The 16839-nt window shown below is 38.5% G+C and overlaps 1 protein-coding gene across 48 annotated transcripts in view; it reads left to right on the forward strand.

Annotated features, from left to right (window-relative positions):
* ANK2 (ankyrin 2) overlaps window positions 1-16839 on the forward strand; it is a 687657-nt gene that overhangs the window by 404186 nt on the left and 266632 nt on the right. For 8 of the 48 annotated variants that reach the window (XM_070452346.1, XM_070452301.1, XM_070452304.1 and 5 more), the window contains exon 1: window positions 13809-14349. The exons of 14 other annotated variants lie outside the window; for them this stretch is intronic. In XM_070452346.1, coding sequence (XP_070308447.1) covers window positions 14221-14349 — 129 coding nt within the window. In that variant the 5' untranslated portion in view covers window positions 13809-14220. Of the gene's footprint in view, window positions 1-13807; window positions 14350-16839 lie in introns of those variants that run through there. 26 more of the 48 variants (XM_070452325.1, XM_070452331.1, XM_070452339.1 and 23 more) reach the window with 12 other exon arrangements.

Genomic DNA, 16839 nt, shown 5'->3' on the forward strand with positions numbered 1-16839 from the left:
TAATCTAGAATCTTGCTTGACACTAAGCAAAATCCAGTTAAAATAATGCTTAGTACTTTTGAGACATGTAAGATTTCTGAAAATGCATTTCTGGATATAATTTGTGCCTTGAATGATTGATTCTCATTTAGGAAAATAAGCTTATATTGCCACTGTTTTAAAAATCGGCTGTATAAAGTTGATGGAGTATATACATTAGGTGTATCCATTTGTCATTTTTAAGGATATTGCATAAATTTTTCATGAAATATTGAATGTTTATTCAATATTTATAAACTTATGAATGTTTATTTAACTAAAATATAAGAGGAAGATGTTTAAGCCTAGTTTTATAGTAAAAGATTAATAATATTTGGATTTTAGGAAGTTAAAAAATTTGTCCCTATCCTCCTATATACTTCTCATTCTTGTCCTTGGAAAGCAGACAAAATGATGACTTGGGCAGTGCTTTTTAAAATAGCAACGCTCTAAGAGACCTGAGGTTTGATGAGTATCTGTTAACGTTAGAAGCAGATTGAAGGGTGAACCTGCTTTGTCCACATGAGCATTCCCCCAGTCTGTTTCTTTTATCAGCATCAAACTAAGAATGTAACCCCTACTTCATGTTACTGTTCTCCAGGTGAAATGTCATAGTCTTTTCCCCCAAAAGTTAGTGATTTATGATTTTGATGAAGACATCATGGGACTTTTCAGTTGGGAAATAAGGTGAAAAGGAAAAGCAGACTTCTACCTTAAAAGAAAATTGAAAACTTTAGTATCACAAGGAGCTTTATAAATCTGGACAGTTGTTTTGAAGAAGAGTGAAAAGCATATATAATGGAGGAAAAACTGAAGGTCAGGGGAGGATCATTAAAAAATTCAAGTGAAGTGTCGTGTGATTGAATATAAATGGAATAAAATATAATGGGTGAAGGTGAAGAACATTATTCTGGTAGTAAGCATGGTGCCTTGGGACTCCTCCAGCAGTGTCTCATTAGGAACAGTGAGCAGCAGAAACAGAAAATAGTGAGACTTTGTGTACTCAGTAGTTAGGGTGGTGGTAGAAAATGGCCTCAGGAAATAGGTGATAATCCAAACGTATCGAGAGGATCTAATGTGTGTGACAGGGGTGTCCCAGCAGATAGGTAAGGCATGGAGATGGAAATTTGGGAGGAGAGTTGTTCTGGGTATTTGGTAGAATGATGGGCAGTTGGTGCCAGTATGGAACCCAGGTCTCCTGCATTGCAGGTGGACTCTTTACCATCTCAGCCACCAGCGAATCCCTGTCAGGAGGCAGCACTTCTGAAGTCTTAGGCATTTTACTAACCCAGGTTGAGATTAAATTTTGACGTTAAAGCATAAACCAAGTTATCTAAACTGAGATAGAAAAGTGAGTTGGTCCTGCATTTTAAATAATTGGAAATTAATTCCTAAACCCTTTTTGCCTTGGGACAAGATTAAAAGAATTTGAAAGTGGACATCATGTGGCTCTGCTGTGAGGATGGAAACATTGAAGACTGTGGACTGGGCAGAACCTTATCAATTAGTTTTTGGAAGCAGCAATGACAGGCTGGGCATATGAGGAGGATGGGCATATCCCATCCTCAGGGATACAACAGGAAGATGGGATTTTGAAAAGATTGGATATGTGAATAAAATTAACCAGAAATTAATCCAAGTTCTAAAGAGACTATATCAAGACTCATTCATTTTTAAGGGTTACTATTGAGGCTTCAAAATATGCAACAAATAATTTTCCAATTGGGTTTAATAAGCATGAAAGTTCATTTGTGAAACAGGTTTTGTAAAAATAGTATTGTTCTAGGACCTGGCTTGCTTCAGAAATTGCACATCCAAACTAAGAGTTGAATATTCTAAAGTGATTCTACCATCATGTTTAGAAATTTACTTACTCTAAGCAAAAAGCCTGATTATCTTTTATTAGTCAAATGTATATAAGATTAGATCTGACAGTGGCATACTACTAGACAGTTTAAGACTGCATCAACAAGTAACTTTTAATTAAGAGAAATCCTGGTTTGGGATTTGACAACTGAGAACCTTCAAATATATTTGTTGTTTGCAAATTTTACTTGCTTTGTTTCAATTTCTATTTTTAAGAAAACTGCAAGGTATTTTAATAATAATCTCCATTATATTCTTCTAGTTTAATGTTACAGTACATGGCTTGGCAGAGAGGATATTCCCTCTCTTCTGCAATAACAGAAAATATCCACTAAGCAAAAATATGCATATAGTGAGCATTGAAGGAGTCCTATAATCCTTATGAAAACATTTAATTCCTCAAATAATACTTTAGAGCAACTGGATTTAATGTCTTTCAGCCAGCAGAGGGCTACCAAACTCTATAAATTTCTGTTTACACACACGACTGCAAATGTACACAGTTTATTTCTCTGATATAAACTATTAAATCCGGTTGCTCTAAAGTTTTGTTTGAGGAACTGAATGTTTTGATCCCAGGTGGCATAGTGGTAAAGAATCCACCTGCCAATGCAGAAGATGCGAGAGATGCGGATTTGACCCCTGGGTTGGAAAGATCCCCTGGAGAAGGAAATGGCAGCCCACTCCAGTGCTCTTGCCTGGAAAATTCCATGGACAGAGGACCCTGGCGGGCTATAGTCCATGGGATCTCAGAGTTGGACAAGACTGAGCAGAAGCACACAGGATTTCGGTTCTCTAGTTTTTGTTTGTTTGTTTAAGCACCAGATCCTTTTCCTAAAATGGAATTTTCTAACAGAGGAGATACACTGGAGCTCCTTTAATTGCAGAAGGGCCCCTGGACGCCTCTGCAGAAACCCCACTGAGGTGAGGAAGATAATCGAAACTCTCTGCTCTGATTTATCCAAAAATATTCTTCCAAATTCAAAGTCAGCTCTTTTTGAGTAGAGTCGTAAATATATTTCCCTCCGTGAAAATCCTAATGCTGACACTGCAGGAAAAAAGATAAGCAGAATAATGTTCGAGTTACGAAAGTTCCTCACACAGGTTTTTGTCTTCAATTATAATTCCCTGTGTGGTTGTATGTCTTGTTTTTTTTTGTTTGTTTGTTTTGTTTCAGGAAAGATGGCAATTTTATTTCCAATCTTAGGAATGGAAAAGACTTTTTAAAAAACTATTTATTTTAAATTGGAGTATATCTGCTTAACAATTTCAGATGAACAGATGAACCGTTCCAGATGAAGAGTGGAGGGACTCAGCCGTACACATACATGCATCCACTCTCCCCGAAACTCCCCTCCCATCCGGGCTGCCAAATACATTGAACAGGATTCCCTGGGCCGTGCAGTGAGAGGCAAAGACATTGATTCTGACAGATTTTCTCGCAGGACTTCATAGGCATGCCACACTGATAGACTGTGCCCTTCTAAAACTGTTCCTGGAATGGGGCCACTTGTGCCCTTTACTACAATTGAATTTTAGGGATTAATTATGAGAGTGAAAAAGCATTCTCTCCTCTACCTGTTTATGAGTTTGCCTTGGTTATAAATCTATGCACAAAAGAAACCATTACAGAACCTTCCATTTGGAACTGCGCCTCCCCAGTATCCAGACAGTCATTGTTCTTCGTTTTGTTTTTCCAATCAGAGTGAAGCTTTTGTAGGATGTCCCTTTGTTCTGATTGAGGCCTGGTCTAAGTCTTTGCTACTTAATCCATTTAAGCAATACAGCTATAAAAAGTTGTGCTTTCATAGGGGCTAATGGATACTTTCCTAGGCACATATGTTATCTCCATCTATTCAAGGTACTATAACAAAATACAGACTGGGTAGCTTATAAGCAACAGGAATGCATTCTCACAGTTCTGGGAGTCTGGAAGTCCGAGATCAGGGTGCCAACACGGTCAGGGGAGGTGAGGGCTGGCTTCCAGGTGGCAGGCTTCTCGTTGTGTTCCCCCACGGTGGGAAGCAGGCAGGGAGCTCTCTGGGGTATCTCTTATAAGTGCATTGATCTCATTCATGACCTAATTACCTTCCGAAGGCCCACCTGATAACATCATTACATTTGGTATTAGGATTTCAACATGTGAATTTTGGAGTGAGGGAACAAACACTCAGACCATAGCACATGTTCATTGACTTTAAGATTCATTCTGTGTTACAAGGACTGTCTTGGCTTTCGTTATTCATATAGTCCTGAGAAGTGTGAGCTTATTAATGATGTTGGTTATCCAAAGCGATCAGCATTTGCTATCTACACACACTATTTTGAAGGGTTATTCTATCTCATGTCCTATTTCCTGTGTTTCTGTTTTACAAGTTGAATTTTCTTCCCTTTCATGCCTTTCTTTTTTCATGTCTTTCTTTTTTTCCTCAGAACAGATGTTTTATGTGCACGAGGTCTCTTGGTTCTATCTGATAGACATTATCCCCATTTATATAAACAGAAGATTGAAGTCTTTGTAGACTAGATAATATACCCAAAGTTATAAAGCCAAAGTTGGAATTCAAAACCCAAACTCAGGACCCTTTATCACACACAAAAAACTCTATTTTGTAACATTATTGAAACTATTATTTTATCCCTTAGTAAAAAAACAAAAAGATGGTTAACATGGAGAATCAAAAACAATGATACATCCATATTTAAAACACTTTATTTTAACTTGAAATGTTTATGTTGGAATTTTTTTACCAGTGGTTTGATGTAAGATCATAACATTTCATTTAAGAATATTTTGTTTATGAACTTGCCACTGTTTGGGGTTCACCTTATCTTTTTTAACAATACATACTCGTAGGTGTTGTCTCATCTCTATTTTCCAGTTTGATGTCTTTTAATTGGAGTCAGAACTTAAAGACATTTTCAAAACAATCTGTAGAATTTTTAGATTTTCAAAGCCACTTCCCCCATCTTTTACATTTGTTTTAGCAAGTATAATAATTATACCTATAATTCAACAGCAATATTTGTTAGGGATTCATCTTCATCAAGTCCTTACAAAGCATTCATGTTAATTTTCAGAAAACAACTCTTTTGCACCCATATTTCATTAGAAAAGATTTATTAATTTGTATTATATAATTGCAATAAAATTACAACTGAGATTAAAAACACTAGTAGTAAAGATACCTGGCTCTTGGTAAGCATACAACTTTACTGGTGGGAGAAGAATATACACATAGTACTCAAGAGCTAATAAGCTACAAGCTTTTAATATATGGTGAGCATTAGTCAGTATTCATAGAGAGCATAGAGACCTTTTATTAAGTAAAGATTTGTTAAGAGAACTTCTATTCCATGTTATTTAAGAAATGAGGGGAGGAAGAAAACTCATTCCCTTTCTCTGAAGACACTGAAATCTAAATGTATCACAGACTTGAAACGTTAAAAACTCTCTATAGTTCTTTCCATTTAACAAAGTTTGTTGAACATTGCCTAAAGTTTCTACCTAAGCCATCAAGTTTGCTTTTTATATAAAACTTCTAACTTGTGAAAAATATTTCTATTGTATTTTTTCAGTAACATGTATTTATTAGATTTTGGTGCCATTTTTGAATTATCAAACATTTAAGGATGCAGTTCTTTATTAAGATTTATTACTTCATTGTTAAAACTTTTTATTAAGAAATAAGTATATTGTTCTAAAGTCTATAGTACATATTGCTTCTATAATTCATTTGATACTTATATTGCTCATTTAGCTAACATTTATTGTTATTTGTTCTTATGCAATTAGTGTAGTTTGGTGGAAGAATACAGAAAAAGATGAGATAAGACTGTGCTTGAAGAGTTCAGATTATTTAACTTACAATCTACGTAATGCTGCTTTGGGGAACCAGAACTGATTATTCTTTCTTTTAATTTATCTCTTTTGTGTCTGTGCCTTGTTCATAGTTCCCTTTTGCTCAAGTCTTTATAGGTCTGTCTCTCTGCTCTGTGGTTTTTGATTTATGTTTGATTGTCTTTGACTACGGGCGGGTCACTGTACTTGAAATACTATTTATGTAGATAATTTGAGGCCAAGGATGAAGGTAACTTCTTCAGAGAAGATAATGTATTTAGTTTTCCCAGGCTCTGTGGTCACAAATCCTTTGGAAATCACCCTGATCCAAGCTCAGGGTTTGAGTTTTGTTGAAACTCCAGGCAATAAAACCTCTGCTGAAGAGGCTGCTTATTCATTAGCTTGAGAATATAGCTTTTTGTTGTGGGGAGGCACTTATTTGACTCTGCACCTCGTATAGGCGTTGATTGCTCTTTGATTCCTGCCTTCCTTTTTGAAATTGCATTTTATTGGAGTACAGTTGCTCTACAATCTTGTGCCAGTTTCTGCAGAACAGCGAAGTGAATCAGCTGTGTGTATAAATACTGGGCTGGCCAAAAAGTTTGTTGAACTTTTTGGCCAATCCAATATATCCCCTCTTTCTTGGCTTTCCTTGCCACAGAGCATTGAGTAGAGTCCCTGATTTCTGCCCTCCTGCTGATGAAGTTTGCAAAATGAAAGTTCAAATTTTCTAGGAAATACACTCAGGAAACAAAAGGAATTTCTCTGCTTTTTTTTTTTTTTTTTTTTAAATTATCTCCCAGTGGTTCCCTTTTCCTTCAGTTTTGCCTAGGAATTCCTTGTTATCACGTCAGTTATTTGTTGCTGTTAAGAAGTTATTTATATTTCATCCAACATGGCTAGTATGTTTCAGTAGCTGGAAACACATACTGTGTATGTTGGTGTTTAGTATTTCCATGATTGATTTGATTTCAAAGTGATCCTTGATTTCACCATGTCACAGAAAAGACTTGACCTTGCCTTACCTCTAAAATGTGATTTCCAAAGAAAGTTTGATTAAATTTTATACTTTGGCTCCCATATTCATGGACTATGACTTTGCATGAGTAAGTATAAAATGAAAAGTGCTGGTCATGCCTAAATCAAGAAACATTGACTGCCTACCAATAGATTTTATTTATAGGTTAATTAAACAAAGGTTGCAATAAAAAGAACATTTTTTTGTGAAACAGTTCATGGACGCTTAGTGAGTCAGCGAGGAGATGGCTAACTATATGTAGTCACACCAGAACAATAATAATCCAGATCTTTATAAAAATTACTAACTACCTATGGCTATAATATAGTACTTCAGTTTTCTGGTACCAGCAATTCTGCCACAAGGAGATTTTTTTTTCAAGTGTTTGTATTTTTGAAACAACATATTTTATGTCTTTTATCCCTATTGAAATATCTACTACACAGAAACTCTACTGGGCATTAAAGTGGTTGTTGAAACTCTGGAAAGTGTTTATGTGCATGTTTTAATGATAAGTGCATTGGGTTGGAAAATCAGAGATCTGAAATGTCTATCACTGATTTGATATTTGATCTTCAGCAGATTTGCTTATACTCTAAGATTACACTTTGCCCTTTTTATATGGTTAATTTTGAAAAACAATGAGACCTTTTGGCTAATAATTTACTGGCCGGGAATAATGAGTTAGAGGGCTACAATTCATGGTCCATAAACTGTATAGTATAATAGCCCAGTCATTTAAATCCCCACTTACTGTTTTTTAAGCCTTACTGATTTATATGCAAATAGGTTATTTCACAAAAATTTAGGATACACATGGCTTAATTTAGATTTACACAAAGAAAAAAAATTAAAAATAATTTTGTCACAATCAAGAAAATAATCTGTTTTTGTGTCTAACTAAAAACGTGCTCTGTCAGACTATCTCAGTGGCACTTAGGTAATTGACATTGTGCACATATAAGCCTGCAGGTAGGGATCAGACTTCCCTCTCCCTTACCAGTAAATTGTTTCCTTTGAGATGCTAAAGCTACTGTCAAATAATAATTCCTGAGGAAAAATAAAATTTATAGAATATAAACTCCTTTATGGATAATAGGCACACACAAATATCTTCAGGGTTCTATAGGACTAACAGGTTTGAGATTGCATTTTTACATTTTAACCACAATTCAATGTTCCTTACTTTACCAAAATAAAAAGGTTAAGAAACACATTCCGAGTTCTTATAAGAGGCTGTTAAAAATCCCAAAGGGAAGTTTTATGTTTTTTAAAACATAGCAGTAAATTTTCAGGAGGGGTTAGAACTTAACCCCGATAATTCAATCCCTAAAATAGACTGGGTCTTTCGTATCCATGATCGTTGTGTTTTTTCAGAATAAAAGTTTAAATAATTAAAAGAAGAGTGTAGTCCCAAGAAGACATTTGAAGATATCTAAGCAATAGTTGGAAACTTGAAACAAGGCTTGTGAACCTTGTGAAGTAGCTTTCTAGTCAAGATTTGAATATTCATAGTTCCAGAAACTAGATAATACAAAGGGACTGAGATGTTGCAAGGAAGTCTGAGAACATACGACAGCTGGATTTTCTTCTCCACGAGGGTGGAGACTGTCATTTTCCCTGTGGGATCCCCAGTGCTCCTTGACTGGCTCTTATCAGGCCTTCAGTGACTGCTTTTGATAAAAAGATGGCACCAGAGGCAAGCTGGGCAGTAATGAGGTGAGGACAGGGAGACAGTTTTTATTTTAAAAATATTTCAGAAGCGCTTTTTAAGATTAATTCCTAGGCTTTTAATCTACGATGTTATAGAGTAGATTAAAAGGAAGAAAGATTTTCAGCATTGTGGGGCTTTTCTGATTCCTGAATGAATTTTTTTATTTCCTGTCCAGCTGAGCACGAGAAAATACATTTGAGTAAGAAGTCTCGGTGGAAGGGATTTTCTGTCAGAAGTTTTTCACAATGAACAAACACAAGCCATGCCCACAGGCTCCCGTCTTCCCAGTGAGGCTGAGGCAGGTCACCTTCGTTCGTCTAAATTTGCGCTTGGGGAATGAATGACTGGAGACGAGGGTTGGCAGAGCTCAGGGAGAGATAGGCTATGGTTCTCTTTCTCTTCTGCGCTGTGGCTTTTTCGGCTTTGCCTTCTTCTCTGTCTGTGCTTTCCTCTGGCCTCTCCCTGTTACAGATGTGGCTGCTGCCCGTGATCCAGGGTTGTTGTCATAGAGCCGAGGCCGGTGGTGACAAAATGTTAGCTGTTTATCACCTACGATACGTGTGGCTGGAAGTTTTTCACTCCCTGTGCCCTTACCATTGTTACCAGCAGGAAAGTTCCTGGGAAACCGCAGAAGTGCTGTGAGCTTGTTTCAGAGGCTGGAAGGCGAGGGTCTGCGGCCACTTCTGCTCCATCCTGAGTTAGGTTTTGTTCAGTTGCTCAGTTTTGTCTGACTCTTTCGCAGCCCACCAGGCTCCTCTGTCGACGGAATTCTCTGGCAAGAATGCTGGAGTGAGTTGCCATTTTCTTCTCCAGGGGATCTTCCTGACCCAGGGATTGAACTTGAGTCTCCCATGGCAGGCAGATTCTTTACCGCTGAGTCAACAGGGAAGCCCATCCTGAGCTATGGAGACTCTTTGTTTCCATTCCTCAGGCAGAAGTAGAAGGAAGATACGATTTGGGTATTGTCATTTTAACCAAGTCATCTCCTTACAGAAAGCATTATCAACCAAAAGTAGGACCTATTACATTACTAGCAAGCTCTGCTTTCTTAATTTGTGTTATCAAATTGACTTTTGGTTTGGCTCAAGGAAAACAAACTGGGGGCTTGGTACAGAATCCACCTGCCAATGCAGAAGACATGGGTTTGATCCCTGATCCCTGGGTCAGGAAGATGCCTTGGAGAAGGAAATTGCAACCCTTGGAGAAGGGTTGCAAAAGAGTCAGATACGACTTAGTTACTAAACAACAACAAGACAAATTGGGCGGTGCTATATCAATGTAGTCACTGATTCGGTCTACTTTACCTTACCCTGACCATTCATTTGTCTGAGAACACACGCACATCTTTAAATATGGATAAACACCCTTGAACTTGAATAGAATGAACTCCTGGTTCATAGTTCAAGTTAGCAGAGCCTTTTTTTTTTCCTGATTAGGTGATGTTTTAAGTCTTTGCAGTGCCTCTGCTTCTTTACCCACTTACCATCCACTTTCCATTTGTGGAGGCGTGGCAATATATGCTGTTTAATTGTATAGTTGCTTCTCCTGGGTGAGGCTGGGGAGAGAGCAGGGAGATTAAATTGCATATGGCTAGCTCAGTTGTTATTGAACAACGTCCCGACTGATGCCTGATGTCTGTGGAGGATTTTCTTGGGATTCTGGATCAATGGAATGCTGGAGACTGAGAACAGCAAATGGCCATCTTCTCTCCTGTCTTTAAAGTGAAGTATGTCCTCTCTGAAGGGCAATCTATCTAAACTGGCTCTCAAGTTTAAATGTAAACGACAGTGCATTCCTTACTTTGAAGGCAGACATGAGCTTATCCCAGTGATGGCCAAAATTTTTTGTAAAAGGAAGCAGCTTTTGTTACTTGTTCATTCCCTCTCTGCTGGAGACTTGATGGGAAGACTCCTTTTTTCGTGGCACCTGCATCATTTAAATGGCCCGGAGCCCCTGGGACTGGAGCCTGGTACCCTGTCTCTGCAGAGGTCCGCTGGTGAGTGTATGCTGCCCTCTTCCTTCAGAAAAGTGAGACTGGTGTTTTGGGGTTTTTTTTTCCCATTCAAATAGAAAATCATAGGAAAGTATGAGCAACACAAATATACAAGAAGGAATGATTTTATAAAATGATTTTCTCAACAGTTTACTATTAAATAAGTCCGTAGTAGAGAGGCAACATTATCACTGGATAGGAATGTCCAGTCTGATGCTCCAAAAAGGATTATGTGCTTCTATTCATCTTCCGTGGGGACAAAACTTTCTGTGACTGGGAAAAAGATGAATGAAAAATCACAGGCTAAAAAAGAACTTGTGATCAGTTTATTTTATTTAAATGTATTCATATTAGTCTGAGATTCCCTGTAATTTAAGTAGGAGAGCCCACAGTGAGGCTTTCTGGGGGTGGGTTCCTTCTCCCGAGGTGGGCTGATTGAAGAACACTGAACCTCAGCCTTTCTGCCATTCCTGGGGAGGGCTATCTGGAGCAAGTCATTGGCCTTCTGGGGTCCTCAACTGTAAAAGCACGGTGACTTTGCTCCCTGAGTTGCATCCAAAGATATTATGAGAAAATGTAATCAAAGTCATGTAATTATTGTTTTTAAAGATCTGGCAATCACGGTGCTTTGTGAAAGATTAATGTCAAACTAACATCTGATTCATTACCTTTTCTTCATGTGACAGAAGGAAAGAAAAGAGCTGTCATACTTTTTGTAGAAAAATGGAGGGAATCTAGAGGACTAAGACTTTGTTAACTATGCCTAAAAATGTTTTTGTAAAGTTATTAGATTGCAGTTTTTAAAATGTGTAATTCTCCTGGCACTAGAAAATCACATAATTAAACTGATACTGTCCAATTTTACAGGTAGGTCTATTGAGTTCATTAAAGGCTAATGAAACAAACAGTGTTTTTAACAACAGGAACTCCCCACTTTCCTCTCTAGCTGTGCTTGTAGCTTTTCATTTTCCTTTGGGGAGGTTGATAGAGGGAAGAAGATACTGTGATCTAGTTTAAGCAGGTTCTAAAGGGGCGTGGGACAGGCATCATCCCAGATAAGCCCAGAAAGATTCTCCCCACAGAGAGTCTGCTGTAGACTCAGGTACAGTTTGTTAGGATTCATGTTGTTAAGTTAAAAGGACATTCACAAATCAAGTAAGACTTGTTGGTTGTAAACATTTAAAAAATTAGAAGAAAAGAGAATGCTAGGCGGCATTAGGATCACCCTGTGCTTCAGTCTTGTTACTTTCACTGAACCACTTTCATTTCTAACAACGGCTTTGATACCATCGCAGATAATTATCTCAAAGTCCCTCAGAGGAGAAAATGTTTGAGTTATCTTATATCAAGTGGCAGGCAATGACTCACCTGGTTAAGGGGCTTCAATATCTATATATGTTTCTTTGTAAATACATACAAGATTTTCCAGAGGAGGGAGTTAGTAAGAAGCTGATTTTTTTTTTTTTTTAGAAGATGAATTCTCAGCTGCTCAAGTCAGAGAAAGTTATGTTCATCTTATATAAAAACCTAGCTATGCTGGCTGTAAGTTAACCGACCTGTGAATCTTCATGGTGCCAATACAATGCTGGTTCATGCCATGCCAATTATTTCTATTCTTTGACTGACTTTTGAGTCCGATTTAAGTGCAGGGTTCGCTGTATCAGGAGTCCCCAACTTCCAGGATCTAATGCCTAATAATCTGAGGTGGAGCTGATGTAATAATAGAAATAAAGTGTACGATAAATGGAATATGTTTGAATCATCCCCCAAACATCCCCCCCTTCCCAGTCTATCGAAAAATTGTCTACCATGAAACCTGTCTCTGATGCCAAAAAGGTTGGGGACCACTGCCCTGAACTATCATGAAGTACATTTTGTTTGCTTATGGGATATTTTATTAATCCTTTCTTTCAACTTAGTTTAGGTAAAAATGAAAAATTATAAATTATGTTGTAATAGGTCAAAATATGTAGAGACCACCCACAGTATAGAAATTTAGTATGTCCCCTCCCAGAAGAGTTACTCTGTTCATGTAGTACTGGAAATGAAATGTTACATTTTCCTTTATCTAGGTAGATATGTCATAGAATTAGGATACAAAAATATGCCATTTTGTAAAAGAGCACTTTTAATATTTTACCTTTTTCTTAATAATAGGATATAAGTAGGATAGGATTATATTGTTTAAATGTCAATAATTATAGTACTAGTCAAAAATTTTCTTCTAAAATGAGGAGTGAGGTCACTCAGTTGTGTCCAACTCTTTGTAACCCCATGGACTGTAGCCCACCAGGCTCCTCGGTCCATGGGATTTTCCAGGCATGAATATTGGAATGGGTTGCCATTTCCTTCTCCGGGGGATCTTCCCGACCCAGGGGTTGAACCCAGGTTTCCCGCATTGCAGGCAGACACTTTACCGACTGAGCAAATGAGACAACTGTGTGATTATATGTAGGGATGGGGGATCCATAATCCAGTGTGTACAACACAGTGCTATGACTCTAGAGTCCAGAGATGAATAATTAAGAAATGAGTGACATTTTATTGGCCCCAGATAAAATTGTAAACTTCTAAAAAAAAAAAAAAAAGACTGGTACTATAAGCAATTGAAACACTAGAGAACTGCATCTTCTTGAATTAACAGCCTGTATCCTTTCTCTTCTTTCATTGTGTCTCTTTATTGCGTATATATACAGGAACATCCAGAAATATTAATCCTGCGTGACCTCAGCACGGTAGTTAATTTTGTGTTTAAGGAAAGCCTGTGGTAATGAGTGATGAGTGTGCCTCTCAGAATGATGGAGAGTGACTTCAGGTGTTGCCTGCGTCTCTCCCTTTCTCCACCTCTGCCCTGCTCTCCCTCTTTGGAGGGCCCCCTCTCTCTCCCAGGATAACCTGGCTGAGTCCAGATTATGCTGTGTCCTCGCTGACAGCTCCTTTCCATTCCCTGCTTAACGCAGCTCCCTAATGCGGGCTCACAGTGACACTACTCCCAGCCCTTCCCAGACGGGCTCACTCCCGTGTTTCTCTGGCCAGTGACTCCAACTGCGCTCGTCTTCTGTCGGAGCTGCAGCGTTGATTCTTCCCTCTTAGATGACCCTTGGAGAGGGGAAGGGCTGAGAGATTTAAGAGACAGGAATTCATGTCATGTGCTACAGCACAGCAGCCCTAGCAACGGCAGTATCGGCAGCAGCAGCAGCAGCAGCGAGTCGTTTAGCAAGACTGCACCATTTTCTTCTCACCCTGCATAGAGGTGTGGTTGGAAGCGGCACTAAACTACCCACCCCTGGCAGTTCCACGGAGGTGGCCTCTTCCTGGCTCCAGTCGGAAGACACAGACTGTCTGGAGGAGTCCCCAAAGACCGTTCCAATTGGTGATGTGTGTCTAAGAGGAAGGCTTTTTCAACTAGTAGGATGCTTGTCTGCCCTTGCGGCCATCCAACGGCTGAAGAGCTCGAAATCTAGTGCTCCGCCTTCCCTGTGGGACCATTTCTAAGTGTGGGCGCCCGCCTGTGCCCGCGTGTGTGCAGGCGTGCGCTTCTGGAGGGGCTTGGCCGCGGACCCTGGTACCTTGTGAATGATGAATGCTGCGGAGGCTGGAGCAAGATTGCCACCTCGCTCGGGGGCGGCGTGGATTATTTTGTGAGTGTTCTGGCTGCCAGCCACTGCCCTGGTGGGGAAAATCTCCTCCCCATCTAGCTCTAACATCACCTGGATTGCTGGGCAGTGGAAACTGGGCTGCCGCAACTGCCCCTGCTGCTCTCTGCAAAAATGGCTCACGCTGCTGCTTCTATTAAAAAAGTTCGAGAGGCTGAACTGGATGAAAAGGAAAAAAACCTTGAGAGAGAGAGAAAGAAACAACGGAAAATCCCCAGGGAACGTATGGAACGGAAAAGAAAGGTATGAGGAGCATCCCTTTAGGCCCTTCTTCTGAGGCTCAGTGAGAACCAGCAGCCTCAGAACTGGCAACTTCCTCCTCCCTTCCCTCCATCATTCCCCTGCACCATTTCCAAGCTCACTTTGCAGCCTATAGCTCGTGCCTAAATTTGCTGCATTGGGAGGAGATGCCTGAGCAGGGCAAATTTCCTTGGCTTAACCAAGTAAAAGGGGAAAAAAAGTCTCTATTTCATTTTTCTGCTTTTCTTAATATCTTTATTCAGTCTCAAAGCTAGGTGTTTTTTTTATTCCTCCAAGTGATTCTGAACACTTGTCATAGAAGCAGGAAAGGTTGGTTGGAGGGTTAAAGTATTATCTTCTTGTTCATCACCTCTGCTACAGGATCTTTAGCCTGTGCCTTCTCTCTGACTTTACATATCTGCTGCAGATCTCTGGTTAAGAATAAACCACAGGTTTTATTTACTCTTCCCCCCCTCCCCCCCCCTCTAAAGGTTGACACTGTTCCATGTTAAACTATACTCAGAGTCTTGATGCAGTGAGCTGTGTCTCAGAATTTTCAAAATTATTATTTTAATTAATTCCCTCTTTGGTTTTCATTATTAATCTTATGATTTTCTCTTCTGACTGTAGCCACTAAATGAAAAGACCAGGGTTAAGTAAGTGGAATAAAATGTTGATTCCCTTTACATTATAGAATCATTGTCTTTCTCTTTCTGTCTTTTAAAATATTTTTTTCTTTAAGACAGAAACAATCTTACAACTTGGTCGGACTGAACTATTCTTTAGCTAGTGGTCTGTTTCTATAAGGCAAGGAGATCTCTATAAATGCTTTAATTAATGAAGTGGGTCAGTGAATAAGCTTAGAAGATGATAAATGACATATTACATTAGTAGAGCATAAAAATAGTGGTTTGTACCCAAGCTGTTAAACATCACTCTGGGATTAGGGATGCACTGGGGATCCATAGCCTTAATAATCCATGTGCTCAATGTCTTGTGTTTCTTCAGTAATAGATGTGTTTACCTTTTCTTTTGGGGGTTGTTATCTTTGCCTCACTTTTGGAAGGACACTTGAGAACCCACATTAAGTTCAGATCTTTCTGCACAGGGATTCCTTACATTTCAGTTTTACTACTTCTTTCATCAGTAGTTAGATCAAATGACTGTCATTAGGCAGTACAAACAAATAAAATTTGCAGTATATAATTATTTTCCTTCTGGGGAAAACTTTGATACTTCCTGCCTGACCTTTAAATGGCCTTGTTTCAAGGATGCATTAATTCTTTTTTATAATATCAAGAATATTATTGGCCGTTTTGGTGGGAGTTGGCTCCCTTTTTGACAGCTACTGCAGTTCTGTTTCTAATTGTCTAAATGGAACATTGTGCCATAAAGCAATTTCCTGGGATTATATCTTTTTTATCTTTTGTTCTCTGAAACACAGTCTATTATTTTTTGGCCAGGAGTGCTTGTTTAGCGTTATGCTTGCCTGAAGAACCACTCACCCCGCTCTCCTGGTCTCCTTTGGCTTGCTTCTGTATCTAGTCCAGGCTTCTTCTTTTTCTAAACTTTAGTAAAATTGCAAAGCCTCATCATTAAGATGGAAGAGTGCCAACAGTTGTTGAGTCTTGGTTGCCTGGGTGCTGCATTGCTTTAGCTTGAATCCAGCTCGGCAGGGAGAGATCATTGGTTGATACTGTGATCATATGATGGGGTCATCTGATCTTAGTATTTAGATAGTATCATTGAATTAGGGGAATAATGGCATGGCTACTATTTGTTTTTGTTCCTCTTTTTTTGGTGGGGGGATATACACATGTATTGGTCCTTTTCCCTTTTCTACTGCAGATGCATGTGGTATTACATAGCTATTTACACAGAACAAGAAGTGCTTGCTGAAAGAGTGACTGGATTTTTTAGCTGTGTCAGGTTTATCTTCTAGATATATTTCCACCTCCCCCTCCCCTGGCCCCATGCACACATAACCAAATTGAGTCAGTTCTAAAATTTGGTTTAAAAGAAGAAAGCTCTACCTCATAATTATTCCTTAAGGTCTATAAAATGGTAATTAAAAAAAAAATGAAAAAAGGATGGTTGCTTATTAGCAGCACTCGGGAACACCATCTCCAGAAATTAACCTAAAAATGATTATACTTTATTTGCTGATGCCATTTTATAACCATAAGGGAATACATCAGTTGTAGAGATGATTGAGTTTATCATTTACATATCCATTTGTAAAGTGTATTGTAGATGAACCAGTTTATTCAAAAAATTCAGATGAGACATGCCCCTGTGGTATTAAAACCAACTGTGTATCTGGAAAAAAATAAACTGATTTTGATACTATGATACTTTTAGTGAAATAAAATATTATAGAGTATTAAATCAATTAAGCATCCTCATATTTAGATTTCATTTTAATATTCTTTTATAAACTTGCTGTTAATTGAATCTTTGCATTGTTGTTTTGTATTCCATAAAACATTTTAA

The sequence above is a fragment of the Odocoileus virginianus genome, chromosome 21 (genome assembly GCF_023699985.2).
Source record: "Odocoileus virginianus isolate 20LAN1187 ecotype Illinois chromosome 21, Ovbor_1.2, whole genome shotgun sequence".
NCBI lineage: Eukaryota > Metazoa > Chordata > Mammalia > Artiodactyla > Cervidae > Odocoileus > Odocoileus virginianus.